This window comes from Pristiophorus japonicus, chromosome 5 (assembly GCF_044704955.1).
Source record: "Pristiophorus japonicus isolate sPriJap1 chromosome 5, sPriJap1.hap1, whole genome shotgun sequence".
NCBI lineage: Eukaryota > Metazoa > Chordata > Chondrichthyes > Pristiophoridae > Pristiophorus > Pristiophorus japonicus.
The window spans coordinates 164401269-164417498 of record NC_091981.1 but is presented as its reverse complement, the minus strand read 5'-3'; the positions used below and the strand labels follow the sequence as shown (position 1 = coordinate 164417498).

The window sequence follows — 16230 nt, the reverse complement described above, 5'->3', positions numbered from 1 at the left end:
CTCTCTGTGTCCTCTACACAACCCGCTTTCCCACTAATCTTTGTGTCATCTGCAAATTTTGTTACACTACACTCTGTCCCCTCCTCCAGGTCATCTATGTATATTGTAAACAGTTGTGGTCCCAGCACCGATCCCTGTGGCGCACCACTAACCACCGATTTCCAACCCGAAAAGGACCCATTTATCCTGACTCTCTGCTTTCTGTTAGCCAACCAATTCTTGATCCATGCTAATACATTTTCTCTGACTCCGCGTACCTTTATATCTTCTGCAGTAACCTTTTGTGTGGCACCTTATCGAATGCCTTTTGGAAATCTAAATACACCACATCCATCGGTACACCTCTATCCACCATGCTCGTTAGATCCTCAAAGAATTCCAGTAAATTAGTTAAATATGATTTCCCCTTCATGAATCCATGTTGCCTCTGCTTGATTGCACTATTCCTATCTAGATGTCCCGCTATTTCTTCCTTAATGATAGCTTCAAGCATTTTCCCCACTACAGATATTCAACTAACCGGCCTATAGTTACCTGCCTTATCTTTAATAAACGGCAAGTGTATAAATGAGGTAAATTCATAGCTATTTGAGATAAAGAAGTGAGACATCTGGAGGGTTGAGCTGTGTAATCTGTGTATTTTCTGTGGCAAAGCATCTTTTTGTGATCTCAGTGTTGGTCGAAAAAATATGTAACATTTAATCTTTAATAAACAGTAAGTGTTTGACTCTTGTCAACTAATTCATCCTTGTCATATAGCCTTCTGTTTATATTGGTACCATTCCGTAGGCAATGTGCCTCTCCCTATCCAAACTGCCATCACCACATCTTCAACGAAAAAAACCATCTCGACCACTATGTCCTTGTAAACTATTACCTCATCCTAAACTTCCCTTTCCTCTTCCAAGCCCTGAACATGTTGTCACCTCCCAGATCTGTGGATATCTATCCCTTAACTCCCAGTTTGAATCCCACCTGTTGGGTATTCACCCCTCGATCATCACCGAAACAGCCCTAACCAAAGTCACAAATAACACGTGCCTTGTACTCCTCAGCCTCTCTGCAGCCATTAACAAGGTTGACCACACCATCATAAGAACATAAGAAATAGGAGCAGGAGGAGACCACCTGGCCCCTTGAGCCTGCTCCACCATTTAATAAGATCATGGCTGATCTGATCATGGACTCAGCTCCACTTCCTTGCCCACTCTCCCTAACCCTTTACTCCCTTATCGCTCAAAAATCTGTCTTATCTCTGCCTTAAATATATTCAATGACCCAGCGTCCACAGCCCTCTGGGGCAGAGAATTCCATAGATTTACAATCCTCTGAGAGAATAAATTTTTCCTCATCTCAGTTTTAAATGGGCAGCCCCTTATTCTGAGACTATGTCCCCTAGTTTTGGTTTTCCTTATGAGTGGAAATATCCTTTCTGCGTCTACCTTGTTGAGCCCCCTCATTATCTTATATATTTCGATAAGATCACCTCTCATTCTTCTGAACTCCAATGTGTATAGGTCCAACCTACTCAACCTATCTTCATAAGTCAACCCACTCATCTCCGGAATCAACCTAGTGAACCTTCTCTGAACTACCTCCAAAGCGAGAATATCCTTTCTTAAATATGGAAACCAAAACTGTATGCAGTATTCCAGATGAGGCCTCACCAATACCCTGTATAACAGTAGCAAGGCTTCCCTGTTTTTATACTCCATCCCCTTTGCGATAAAGGCCAATATTCCATTGGCCTTCCTGATCACTTGCTGTACCTGTATACTAACCTTTTGTGTTTCATGCACAAGGACCCCCAGGTCCTGTGTACTGCAGCACTTTACAATTTTTCTCCACCCTGCTCGTTACATCCTCAAAGAACTCCAGCAAATTTGTCAAACATGATTTCCCTTTTATAAAACCATGCTGACTCTGCTTGATTGAATCGTGCTTTTCCAAATGTCCCGCTACTGCTTCCTTAATAATGGACTCCAGCATTTTCCCAACGACAGATCTTAGGCTAATTGTCTATAGTTTCCTGCTTTTTGTCTGCCTCCTTTTTTAAATAGGGGCGTTACATTTGTGGTTCTCCAATCCGCTGGAACCATCCCAGAATCCAGGGAATTTTGGTAGATCACAACCAATGCATCCACTATCTCTGCAGCCACCTCTTTTAAGACCCTAGGATGTAAGCCATCAGTTCCAGGGGACTTGTCCGCCTTTAGTCCCATTATTTTCCGAGTATTACTTCATTTGTGATAGTGATTGTAATAAGTTCCTCCCTCCCTATAGCTCCTTGATTATCCACTATTGGGATGTTTTTAGTGTCTTCTACCGTAAAGACCGATACAAAATATTTGTTCAACGTCTTTGCCATTTCCCTGTTCTCCATTATTAATTCCTCCTCCAACAAATAGTCACCAAGAAAGTGAGGAAAGAGCGAGAGAAATGTAATTACGCAGAAAGTTCTTGGAGCATGGAATACTTTGCTATAGGGACTAGTTGATACACAGTCATTGTTTTTGTTTTAAAAAAAGAGAATGTAGATAATTGTTTGAAGCAGAGGGAGATACAAGGTTCTGGGGAGAAACCAGGACAGTGGGAGTAGTTTTTAAGCTAATCTTCTTTTGTTTGAGTACAAATTTGGACCAGAGAAATATTTTAATGAAATGTTTCATATTGGGAAAAAGGCACTATTGTAATTAGTGTCATAAACTGTGTTAAGCAGTATGTTACCCTCTAATTATTCCTTACATTTTGCGTCCCTTTCAAAACACCCCAACTAAACACTTGCAGCTGAGAGGATGTGCGGTTGACTTCCTTCCAGATCTCTGCCAATGCTGTTCCTGAGCTGCATGCGAGGAGATCTTCTGCATTTTTGTCAATCTCATCAAATTTGGGCATTTAAAAAAAATATATATTTTCTTATAAATCCAGATAGGAAATAAAGTGATAGGATAAGTTAAGATGTTCTTTTGTTGAAATTATTTGTCTATACTTCCCAGCTCCAATTAGCAGAAAATGAGAAGGTTCAGTGGGAACTAGAAAAAACACAACTCCAGCAGAACATTGATGAAAACAAAGAAAGGATGTTGAAACTGGAGAGCTACTGGATTGAGGCACAGACCCTGTGTCATACTGTCAACGAACATCTGAAAGAGACCCAGAGCCAGTACCAGGTCTTAGAGAAGAAATACAACAAAGCCAAGAAACTCATTAAAGATTACCAACAGAAGTGAGAAATTAAATTTTAAAAATGCAATCTTATGAACAGAAAGCTGAAAGCAACTTACTGAACCAGTAAGCTTATGGAACTTTTATTTTTCAGGGAAATAGAATTTGTTAAGCATCAAGATGCTGAAAAAAGGAAATTTGAAGAAGTTGAAAAATTACATGCAGCAGAAGTTCAGAAGCTTCAGAGCAGGGTAAGAAGTCCCACGGTGTTACTTTCTCAAACTAGCAATTTAAATAAATTCTCCTTGAAACAATTCAACAAAATCAAAAGTTTGGTGTTAGATTTTGGTACAGACCATGAATTTTTAATCATAAATTTTACAGCACTTCTAAGTATTCTCTAACTGTACCCATATTGTGGACTCTATACCCCCAAAATTCCTCTCCTATGTGCCGTCGGGAAATTAGTTTCCAGGCTCAAAAGAGAGGAAAAAGAGCCTGAGAGCTTTAACCCTGGTGATCTTCCTTTATATTGCCCTGGCATTTCTGGGGCTGAGAGGAGCAAAGTGCCTGTGCACACAACATCTTCAGGACTTGTAAATGCATAGAAATGAGGGCGAGGGCTAATGGTACCTCCTGCTTCATTTTTCTTTTGGAAGATCTGATGGGCACCCATTTTGAATGATTCCTCAAAAAAGCTGTTGATAGCTCTTGCACTTGGGCCCCCTTTGATTGGAGGGTCTTAATGGAGCAAGGCCAAAGAGATCTAAAAAGGTAAATGGAATTTTTCCCCCACGGGAATTCATTGGATTCTCTAGACTATAGGCCCTCTGTTCTTGCATAGCAATCAGAAGATCCTACAGTCAGCTGCCATTACCACCGTTGCAAGCTTCTAAGGGCTGCAGCAGCAGCAGGCTTTCCATCCCGGATTCTGGATGCAGGCCTCTGGATGGGCTATGCTGGGGGACATACTGATAGTAAATCCAGGCGGGTTCAGGTCAGGCATTTTGGGTGTGCCCGGCACAACAGTGAGTGGGATAGCAGGGAGATTTGCTGACAGTTAAGACTCATTTTTCTTTCATTTCCTGGCTTATACTGTTCTCATTTTGTTGAAGATTGTCACTCTCCAGTCCTTTGGCCCAATACCCATTTCCAAAAATTTTGATTAGTGTCCCAGCCTCCTTCAATATTTTGGAGTTCATCCCATTTCAGCCTGGGGACTTTTCTATTTTTAATTGTATTAACTTCTTACTATAATTCCCTTTTGATTGTTTATTTCCAGCAGTTGCTCTTTCACAAGTGTGTTAAAAAGACAAGCCTGAAGGCTCTGTGCCTCAATGCGAGGAGTATTCGTAATAAGGTGGACAAATTAACTGCGCAGGCAGCTATTAACGAATATGATATAATTGGGATTACGGAGACATGGCTCCAGGGTGACCAAGGCTGGGAACTCAACATCCAGGGATATTCAACATTCAGGAAGGATAGACAGAAAGGAAAAGGAGGTGGGGTAGAGTTGCTGGTTAAAGAGGAAATTAACGCAATAGTAAGGAAGGACATTAGCTTGGATGATGTGGAATACCAAAGGGCAGAAAATGCTAGTGGGAGTTGTGTACAGACCACCAAACAGTAGTAGTGAGGTTAGGGACACCATCAAACAAGAAATTAGGGATGCGTGCATGAAAGGTACAGCAGTTATCATGGGCGACTTTAATCTACATATAGATTGGGCTAATCAAACTGGTAGCAGTACGGTGGAGGAGGATTTCCTGGAGTGTATTAGGGATGGTTTTCTTGACTAATATGTCGAGGAACCAACTAGAGGGCTGGCCAGTCCTAGACTGGGTGATGTGTAATGAGAAAGGACTAATTAGCAATCTTGTTGTTCGAGGCCCCTTGGGGAAGAGTAACCATAATATGGTAGAATTCTTTATTAAGATGGAGAGTGACACAGTTAATTCAGGGACTAGAGTCCTGAACTTAAGGAAAGGCAACTTCAATGGTATGAGACGTGAATTGGCTAGAATAGACTGGCAAATGATACTTAAAGGATTGATGGTGGATAGGCAATGGCAAACATTTAAAGATCACATGGATTAACTTCAACAATTGTCCATCCCTGTCTGGAGTAAAAATAAAACGGGGAAGGTGGCTCAACCGTGGCTAACAAGGGAAATTAGGGATAGTGTTAAATCCAAGGAAGAGTCATATAAATTGGCCAGAAAAAGCAGCAAACCTGAGGACTGGGAGAAATTCAGAATTCAGCAGAGGGAGGACAAAGGATTTAATTAAGAGGAGAAAAATAGAGTATGAGAGGAAGCTTGCTGGGAACATAAAAACTGACTGCAAAAGCTTCTATAGATATGTGAAGAGAAAAGATTGGTGAAGACAAATGTAGATCGCTTGCAGTCAGAATCAGATGAATTTATAATGGGGAACAAAGAAATGGCAGACCAATTGAACAAATACTTTGCTTCTGTCTTCACGAAGGAAGACACAATTAACGTTCCGGAAATACTAGGGGACCAAGGGCCTAGCGAGAAGGAGGAACTGAAGGAAATCCTTAATAGTCAGGAAATTGTGTTAGGGAAATTGATGGGATTGAAGGCTGATAAATCCCCAGGGCCTGATAGTCTGCATCCTAGAGTACTTAAGGAAGTGTAGAAATAGTGGATGCATTGGTGATAATTTTCCAACAGTCTATCGACTCTGGATCAGTTCCTATGGACTGGAGGGTAGCTAATGTTACGCCACTTTTTTAAAAAGAAGGGAGAGAGAAAATGGGGAATTATAGACCGCTAGCCTGACATCAGTAGTGGGGAAAATGTTGGAATCAATTATTAAAGATGAAATAGCAGCACATTTGGAAAGCAGTGACAGGATTGGTCCAAGTCAGCATGGATACATGAAAGGGAAATCATGCTTGACAAATCTTCTAGAATTTTTTAATGATGTAACCTAGTAGAGTGGACAAGGGAGAACCAGTGGAAGTGGTGTATTTGGACTTTCAAAAGGCCTTTGACAAGGTCCCACACAAGAGATTGCATGCAAAATTAAAGCACATGGTATTGGGGGTAATGTATTGATGTGGATAGAGAACTGGTTGGCAGACAGGAAGCAGAGAGTCAGGACAAAAGGGTCCTTTTCAGAATGGCAGGCAGTGACTACAGGGCTTAGTGCTGGGACCCCAGCTATTTACAATATACATCAATGATTTAGATGAAGGAATTAAATGTAATATCTCCGAGTTTGCAGACGACACTAAGCTGGATGGCGATGCGAGCTGTGAGGAGGATGCTAAGAGGCTGCAGGGTGACTTGGACAGGTTAGGTGAGTGGGCAAATGCATGGCAGATGCAGTATAATGTGGATAAATGTGAGGTTATCCACTTTGGTGACAAAAACATGAAGGCAGAATATTATCTGAATGGCAACAGATTAGGAAAAGGGGAGGTGCAACGAGACCTGAGTACAGCGAAGGTTCACCAGACTGATTCCCAGGATGGCAGGACTGACATATGAGGAGAGACTGGATCGACTAGGTCTGTATTCACTGGAGTTTCGAAGAATGGGAGGCAATCTCATAGAAATATATAAAATTCTGACAGGACTGGACAGGTTAGATGCAGGAAGAATGTTCCTGATGTTGGGGAAGTCCAGAACCAGGGGTCACAGTCTAAGGATAAGGGGTAAGCCATTTAGGACTGAGATGACGAGAAACTTCTTCACTCAGAGTTGTTAACCTGTGGAATTCTCTACTGCAGAGAGTTGTTGATGCCAGTTCGTTAGATATATTCAAGAGGGAGTTAGATATGACCCTTACGGCTCAAGGGATCAAGGGGTATGGAGAGAAAGCAGGAAAGGGGTACTGAGGTGAATGATCAGCCATGATCTTATTGAATGGTGGTGCAGGCTCAAAGGGCCGAATGGCCTACTCCTGCACCTATTTTCTATGTTTCTATCTCTCGTGTAGTACTACAGTCCTACATTCACCTTCCTTCGTAAAAGCTGAGGCAAAGCATCTCTGCCATTCTCTCACTCTCAAGATAATCACCTCAATTTCTAAGCAATCTCACCCTTTCTTTAATTATCCCTTTACATTTTATGTCTGCATAAAAACCCTTGTTTTTGTTTATGTTGACTGGCAGCATTCTTTCATACTCTCCCTTCGCCTTCTTAATCTTTTTTTCTCACTTTCTAAACCCTTTATATTTCTTTACTTTTATTCTGTGTTATCTCCCATATTGATCATGTGCCTTCATCTTAAATCTTCTTCTGCAGTAACCTTTCTATTTATTCATGAAATCCCTGCTTTCGATATGCTGCCTTCCTCCTGGTGGGCATTTACCTGTACCTTATCCATCTCATATTTAAATATTTCCCACTGCTGTTTGATCTAACAGTTTTCCAACCAATTAATCTGTACTAGGGGCCCTTTGAGACCATTGAAATTATAGCTGATTACTAGTCCAACACTTTTATCTTGGATTCCTCTTTTTCTTTATCTGTTTTCACTGTGAACATAATTCAGGTATCACCAATATTTCCCAAGTGCTCTCCTGTCTTCAAGTCACTTAACTTGTCCTGCATCTAATTTTGGACGAGCTAAAGATTTCATTTTTGTTGAGTATGGTGAATATGATTTTGATTTATTTTAACTATGTAATTGTAGTCACTGATTAAAAAGAAACTATCTGCATATTTTTAATTCCTTGGCCGTACACTCCTAATAAAGGATGAAACTGAGTACGGTGTACAATGAGCAAGTGTGACCTTAGCTCCTTTAATAAGACTCCAGAGTGCAGGCACTTTGTGGGTGGCCTGCTTATATACCATGCTCCCAAGGGATGCTGGGATCCCTTGGGACTCCCAACAGGTGGGCCCTCTGGTGGTCAGGTGTCATACAGGTTACAAGGGGTTAAATACATAACACTTGGCATCAAAGAGATTGTTAGACTGCACTTAAAAAGTCCTAAATTTATAAGTCAGCATTATACAAGCACTGATATTTCCAACCTTTTTCCAACAGTTAATGAAATTGTAAGCATCTGTAATTAGAACTAGGATAAGTAAGTTTAGAACATTATCATTCACCTCTAGGGCCATAGATGAACGTTTCCTCTCTCAAAGCTGGAGAGGTCCATGAGTTTATGCATTTTTGTCCCAGTTCCAAATGGGAATAAAGCCCCAGTTTAAAAGTAAACATGATTTAACACTAAATTAGATATCTCACTGAAAGAAGGAACAAAAATTGCAGTAGTGGCAATAAACATCACACTGCTGTTGTGGGATACTTTTCTGAAGTACATTGTTGGGTCAGTTTAGAGCGAGCGCTGCCTTATATCTAACCAATAATGTACCTAATCTAAGAGTGTCTGATGCTGATGCTTGGGTGCAAAACAAAAATTCAGTAGATTTTCTTCTCTGGATTGAAATAGATTTAGCAACATTAAAGAATGAAATCCTGGCTTTTACTCTTTAACATTTCCTAGTCATTAATAAATCAGGTGTTACAGATTTTATTTGTTTTATTAATTTTACTCTTCCCATACTATTATATCCTGTCAATGAACAATACTTAATATGTAGTTGAATAAAGATTTTAGCAAATACTAACAATTGAGTTTTTTGATGAGGTAACAGAGAGGATGCGGGCAATGCAGTTGATGTGGTGTACATGGACTTCGAAAAAGCATTTGATAAAGTGCCACATAATAGGCTTGCCAGCAAAGTTGAAGCTCATGGAATAAAAGGGACAGTGGCAGCATGGATATGAAAATGGCTAAGTGATAGGAAACAGAGAGTAGTGGTGAATAGTTTTTTGGACTGGAGGAAGGTACACAGTAGTGTTCCCCGGGGTCGATACTAGGACCACTGCTTTTCTTGATACATGTTAATGATTTGGACTTGGGTGTACAGGGCACAATTTCAAAATTTGCAGATGACACAAAACTTGGGAAGTATAGTGAACAGTGAGGAGGATAGTGATAGACTTCAAGAGGATATAGACAGGCTGGTGGAATGAGCGGACACGTGGCAGATGAAATTTAGCGCAGAAAAGTGTGATGTGATACATTTTGGTAAGAATGAACAGAGGCAATATTAACCAAAGGGTACAATTCTAAAGGGGGTGCATGAACCGAGAGACCTGGGGAGATATATATGCACAAATCGTTGAAGATGGCAGGACAGGTTGAGAAAGCGGTTAAAATAAAATACAGGATCCTGGGCTTCATAAATAGAGGCATAGAGCACAAAAGCAAGAAAGTTATGATGAACCTTTATAAAGCATTGGTCCGACCTCAACTGACATATTGTGTCCAATTCTGGGCGGTACACTTTAAGAAGGATGTGAAGGCCTTAGATAAGGTGCAGAATGAGGGACTTCAGTTACGTGGATAGACTGGATAAGCTGGGGTTGCTCTCCTTAGAGCAGAAAAGGTTGAGAGGAGATTTGATAGCGATGTTCAAAATCATGAGGGGACTAGAAAGAGTCGATAGAGAGAAACTGTAACCATTAGCAGAAACGTCGAGAACTAGAAGACATAGATTTAGGGTGATAGGCAGAAAAACCAAAGGCGTCACGGGGGAAAACTTTTTGCGCAGTGAGTGGTTAAGATCCGGAATGCACTGTCTGAGAGGGTGGTGGAGGCAGATTCAATCATGGCTTTCAAAAGAGAATTGGATAAGTACCTGAAGGAGACTTGCAGAGAACCAGCACAGGCTCGACGGGCCGTATGGCCTCCTTCTGTGCTGTAACTATTCTATGATTTTATGATAGATACTTTTTATCCTGGTCACCATGTACCTTCCTTGATTCCATGCTTTGGGAAGGATATTTAGACCTTGGAGCGGGTGCAGAGGAGATTTGCCAGAATTATACTAGGGGTGAGGGACTGGCGCTGGAATTATTCTCTTTAGAGTAGAGAGGGTTCATGGGAAGATTTAATAGAGGTGTTCAAACTTCTGAGGGATTTTGATAGATTAAATAAGGAGAAATTGTTTCAACTGGTGGATGGGTCGGTAACCAGAGGACACAGATTTAAGATAATTGGCAAAAGAACCGGAGGGGAGACGAGAATTCTTTTTACACAGCAAGTTGTTGTGATCTGGAATGCACTGCCTGAAAGGTTAGTGGAAGCAGATTCAATAGTAACTTTCAAAAAGGAATTGGATATATACTTAAAAAGGAAAAATTTGCAGGGCTATGGGGAAAGAGTGGGGGTGTGAGACTAATTGGAAAGCTCTTTCAAAAAACCGGCACAAGCCTGATGGGCTGAATTGCCTCCTTCTGTGCTGTAAGATTCTACGGGGGAAATTTCAAACTTCCGCTCCCCCCAGGATGGAGAGATTAAAAATTCAAAATTGGGAAGTTTGCCTTCAATCCGCAAACATGTTGTTTTAATGGAAGCGAGTTTTGGAGGCGGGGGACTAACTTGCTCTCCAGAGGTGGGTTCCTAATATAAATATTTTAATGAAGCTGCATGGCTCAAATTTTATCTGTCTTTTAAATTTAATTGCTGTGGGCCGGGTTTCCCAGGGCTCGGGGAAAGTTGGTAGCTGAAGGGAGGAAAAAAAAGCAATATCAAACAGATAAGTATCTTTACAGCACCGCTTGTGAGCCAGGAGAAACAGGAGTGCTTCACCTTGGTCCCCCAAACATATCCGTTTCCCGCTCCACGTGATTGGACCCTCCCTGTGTTATATCCATGTCCCCCACCCATCCCTCCATGTCCCCCATGATCTCCCCATCCCTCCTCTCTGCTTTCTATCTGCAGCCTGATAACACAGGGCTGCCAACCAGGAAACGAGAGACCAAAAATTTAAATGATGTCCTGATGCAAGATTCAGTAGCACCTCCGGGAAACCTGTAGATTATAACAGTTTATTTCGCCAAGATATCTAGGGGCTGAAATTCACCCCCACCGGTAACGGGTTGCAACTATCATGTTTCTTGTGTTTTGGCCGCCGCAATGGATGCGGCGGAAGTGGAGGCAGGACGGAATCTCCACTGCTGTCAGACATCAGCGCCGGGCTGGTGACATCATCACGCTGATGCGTTAACACGTATCTCTCCTTCAGTTAAATGGGAGAGCCGCTGCGAGCTCTGCAGCTTTTTAAGTTAGGTCCATTGGGCCACCAGGGAGGGTTTCGGCTAGGCCAGCGGCCTGGAACCCAAGAGGGGGTGCCAGGCTGCCTATTAGAAACATCGAAAATAGGTGCAGGAGTAGGCCATTCAGCCCTTCGAATCTGCACTGCCATTCAATGAGTTCATGGCTGAACATGCAACTTCAGTACCTCATTCCTGCTTTCTCGCCATACCCCTTGATCCTCCTAGTAGTAAGGACTACACTAACTCATTTTTGAATATATTTAGTGAATTGGCCTCAACAACTTTCTGTGGTAGAGAATTCCACAGATTCACCACTCTCTGGTTGAAGAAGTTTCTCCTCATCTCGGTCCTAAATGGCTTACCCCTTATCCTTAGACTGTGCCTCCTGGTTCTGGACTTCCCCAACATTGGGAACATTCTTCTTGCATCTAACCTGTCTAAACCCGTCAGAATTTTAAACGTTTCTATGAGATCCCCTCTCATTCTTCTGAACTCCAGTGAATACAAGCCCAGTTGATCCAGTCTTTCTTGATATGTCAGTCCTGCCATCCCGGGAATCAGTCTGGTGAACCTTCGCTGCCCTCCCTCAATAGCAAGAATGTCCTTCCTCAAGTTAGGAGACCAAAACTAAACACAATACTCCAGGTGTGGCAGCCCGGCCAAACCCAGGGGCATAATTGTTGAGCCAACCTGGCAGTCGACCGACAAAAAAAAATAAGATGGCGGCCACGTCAGTGCATCCTCTCCTTTAATGGTGGCCACACCGCCATTTTACACACACTAATAACACAGTGTACCAACAGAAAAAACTGTCGGGGGCACCAAGCAGTGGCAGGAAGATTTTCTATGGTGAATTTTGCTTGCGGGGCGGGACATTGGCGGTGCGCGCTATGATGACGCACTTAGGAGGGTTCGGCAGTAGCGGGGTGGAAGTGGGGACCACTGGTGAAACCACCAAGGAGAATTTCGCTAGCAGCATCTATTTGACTACAAATTGGCGACCATTCGACACCGCCGCGTGGCCACCGCTTTCCGGCGGTAACCGGTCTTATCGGGAGGCTGAATTTCGATGCCCTAATGTCTTGTAAAGGGATGTTAAGACTGCCTCAGAAGAGAAGAAGAATGTTATAATAAGACTCTCACTTTCTTATTTAATAGGTGAACCAATTAACCTAATTTGTTTATGCTAATTCTATCTGTTTTACCCTAGATAAAAATTCTCTCTTTCCAGATTACAGAACTGAAGGTCGAGCTTCAAAAATTAACAAGGACCAATGGGACTCAAGTAAACAACAATAACAACATCTTTGGAGAGGAGCAGGAAAGGAGAACATCACTTTTGGATACAAAGAGAGAGCCTCCACTTAAAGCTATTGATAGCTTGACAAGAATGCAGAAGTATCACCACGACAGTTCAATTGAAGGTGGGAAGATCTGATAAATAAAGGATTTTTACGCATTTTAGTCCTGCTTAGTCTGACTTGATGAAACTGGTTAGAATATTTATTATTGATAATCCACCAACAGACGTGAAAGAGTATCTAAAATAGAGAATTTTCAGCTTCTAATTGAAAGCCTTAAGACTAAGTGATGTGTATGCATAATGCATGTACTGTAACATTAGACCACTGATTGATTGTATCTTCACACTGTATACACCATAACTGTACCACCAGAGGGTGCTACTGGTGGAGACCTAAGGGTCACCTGCACACTGCAGGTAACCAAGTATAAAAGGGAGCTCACCTCACTGCATCCTCATTCAGGAACTACAATAAATGGACTAAGGTCACAACAGTTCAAGTACAATACCTTACCTCGTGGAGTCATTACTCGAGTGTTTACATATATAACAACTGGCGACGAGATTACGAATTTCCACATGCAACATAGCTAACCGAAGCAACTTTCAACAATTCGCTGAGGGGAAAGGCTCGAACACTTTTTCATCGCAAATGACCTGGCTGGAGACACACTGACCTCGCTGGCTGATAAGCGCAGAGCCATCCTGCTCAGCAGTTATGGTCCCACTGTCCATGGCCTCGTCAGGGACCAGCAAAGACGACAACCAAAACGTACACGGAGCTCGTAACAATAATACAGGAACAGCTCAAACCTAAAGAGAGCATCCTCATAGTCAGACACCAGTTCCACACCCACCGGCGGCCTGAAGGTCAAGAAATCGCAAAATGTGCTGCAGACCTGAGACGATTGGCTGTTCCGTGTGATTTTGGCAACCACCTCACCGAAACACTGAGGGACATCTTTGTTATTGGAATCGGCCTGGAGGGCCTCCTCCACAAGCTGCTCTCTGCGGACACTACGATCACCCTGCAGAAGGCAATTAAAGTGAGCCAGGCATTCATGATTTCGGCCTGCGATTCCAAGAGGATGATGACTCATCCCCCAGAACTCTAACCCGATAAGTACAGTGAACCGAATGGCGCCTTTCAGAGGCAAGGCTGCTACCCCGAGTCCCGCAACCCTGAGTCCACCACATGGGGCCAACCGGCCAGCCTGATGCTTGCGCTGTGGAGGAAATCACAGGGCCCACCAGTGCCGATACAGAGACTATACTTGCAAAAGCTGTAACACTAAAGGTCATCTCCAGTGAATGTGTAGAAGAAATTTTACTCACTGAGTCGCTGAAGAGTTGGCCGATCACCTAGGCTCCAGCGCTGATGAAGACAAAGAGAGTGTCCAGGAGGCGGCTCAGCCCCAGGAAGAGGTGTACAGAGTGTATACCTGCTCCACCGAGAGTTCTCCATTAAAAATGGAAGTAGAAATCAACGGTGTTCCAGTCTTGATGGAGGTTGACACAGGGGCGAGCCAATCGTTGATGAATCAGACGGCCTTTGAGAACCTTGGCACAATCCCTAAAATACTCCCAATCCAGGTGAAGCTGCTCACCTTCATAAACGACACCATCCTAGTCATTGGCAGCGTGGATGTCCAGGTGTCCCATGACAGCGCAATGCACAAGCCACCTTTGTGGATCGTTGCTGGTGATGCTCCAGCGCTGCTGTGAAGAAGATGGATGGAATAAATCCAAATCTGTTGGAGCTGGGAAAGCCTCCAGGCCCCGGCGATATAATTCAGCTAGGAGCTAAATTAAAAAGTAGGACCTCAAAAGTAGTAATCTCAGGATTGTTACCAGTGCCATGTGCTAGTCAGAGTAGGAATCGCAGGATAGCTCAGATGAATACATGGCTTGAGGAGTGGTGCAGAAGGGAGGGATTCAAGTTCCTGGGACATTGGAACCGGTTCTGGAGGAGGTGGGACCAGTACAAACTGGATGGTCTGCACCTGGGCAGGACCGGAACCAATGTCCTCGGGAGAGTGTTTGCTAGTGCTTTGGGGAGGGCTTAAACTAATATGGCAGGCAGATGGGAGCCTATGCAGGGAGACAGAGGGAAGTAGAATGGGGGTAGAAGCAAAAGATAGAAAGAAGAAAAGTAAAAGTGGAGAGCAGAGAAACCTAAGGCAAAAAACAAAAAGGGCCACATTACAACAAAATCCTAAAGGGGCAAAGTGTGTTAGAAAGACAAGCCTGAAGGCTCTGTGCCTCAATGCGAGGAGTATTCGGAATGAGGTGGCCGAATTAACTGCGCAGATAGCAGTTAACGGGTATGATGTAATTGGCATCACGGAGACATGGCTCCAGGGTGACCAAGGCTGGGAACTCAACATCCAGGAGTATTCAACATTTAGGAAGGATAGACAGAAAGGAAAAGGAGGCAAGGTGGCATTGCTGGTTAAAGAGGAAATTAATGCAATAGTAAGAAAGGACGTTAGCTTGGATGATGTGGAATCGGTATGGGTGGAGCTACGGAATACCAAAGGGCAGAAAACGCTAGTGGAAGTTGTGTACAGACCACCAAACAGTGGTAATAAGGTTGGGACAGCATCAAACAAGAAATTAGGGATGCATGCAATAAAGGTACAGCAGTTATCATGGGTGACTTTAATTTACATATTGATTGGGCTAACCAAACTGGTAGCATTGCGGTGGAGGAGGATTTCCTGGAGTGTATTAGGGATGATTTTCTAGACCAATATGTCGAGGAACCAACTAGGGAGCTGGCCATCCTAGACTGGGTGATGTATAATGAGAATTGACTAATTAGCAATCTTGTTTGCAAGGCCCCTTGGGGAAGAGTGACCATAACATGGTAGGATTATTTATTAAGATGGAGAGTGACACAGTTAATTCAGACACTAGGGTCCTGAACTTAAGGAAAGGTAACTTCTATGGTTTGTGGCGTGAATTGGCTAGAATAGGCTGGCAAATGATACTTAAAAGGTTGATGGTGGATAGGCAATGGCAAACATTTAAAGATCACATGGATGAACTTCAGCAATTGTACATCCCTGTCTGGAGTAAAAATAAAACGGGGAAGGTGGCTCAACCGTGGCTAACAAGGGAAATTAAGGATAGTGTTAAATCCAAGGAAGAGTCATATAAATTGGCCAGAAAAAGCAACAAACCTGAGGACTGGGAGAAATTTAGAATTCAGCAGAGGAAGACAAAGGGTATAATTAAGAGGGGGAAACTAGAGTACGAGAAGAAGCTTGCCGGGAACATAAAAACTGATTGCAAAAGCTTTTATAGATATGTGAAGAGAAAAAGATTAGTGAAGACAAACGTAGGCCCCTTGCAGTCAGATTCAGGTGAATTTATAATGGGGAACAAAGAAATGGCAGACCAATTGAACAAATACTTTGGTTCTGTCTTCACGAAGGAAGGCACAAATATACTAGGGGACCGAGGGTCGAGTGAGAAGGAGGAACTGAAGGATATCCTTATTAGGTGGGAAATTGTGTTCAGGAAATTGATGGGATTGAAGGCCGATAAATCCCCAGGGCCTGATAGTCTGCATCCCAGAGTACTTAAGGAAGTGGCCCTAGAAATGGTGGATGCAGTGCTGATCATTTTCAAACAGTCTTTTGACT

At 42.9% G+C, this 16230-nt stretch overlaps 1 protein-coding gene across 6 annotated transcripts in view; it reads left to right on the top strand.

Moving 5' to 3' along the window:
• ppp1r9a (protein phosphatase 1, regulatory subunit 9A) overlaps positions 1-16230 on the top strand; it is a 424704-nt gene that overhangs the window by 242009 nt on the left and 166465 nt on the right. For all 6 annotated transcript variants that reach the window (XM_070881066.1, XM_070881067.1, XM_070881068.1 and 3 more), the window contains 3 exons: positions 2997-3226; positions 3320-3416; positions 12509-12701. In XM_070881066.1, the coding sequence (XP_070737167.1) occupies positions 2997-3226; positions 3320-3416; positions 12509-12701 (520 nt within the window). The remainder of the gene's footprint in view (positions 1-2996; positions 3227-3319; positions 3417-12508; positions 12702-16230) is intronic.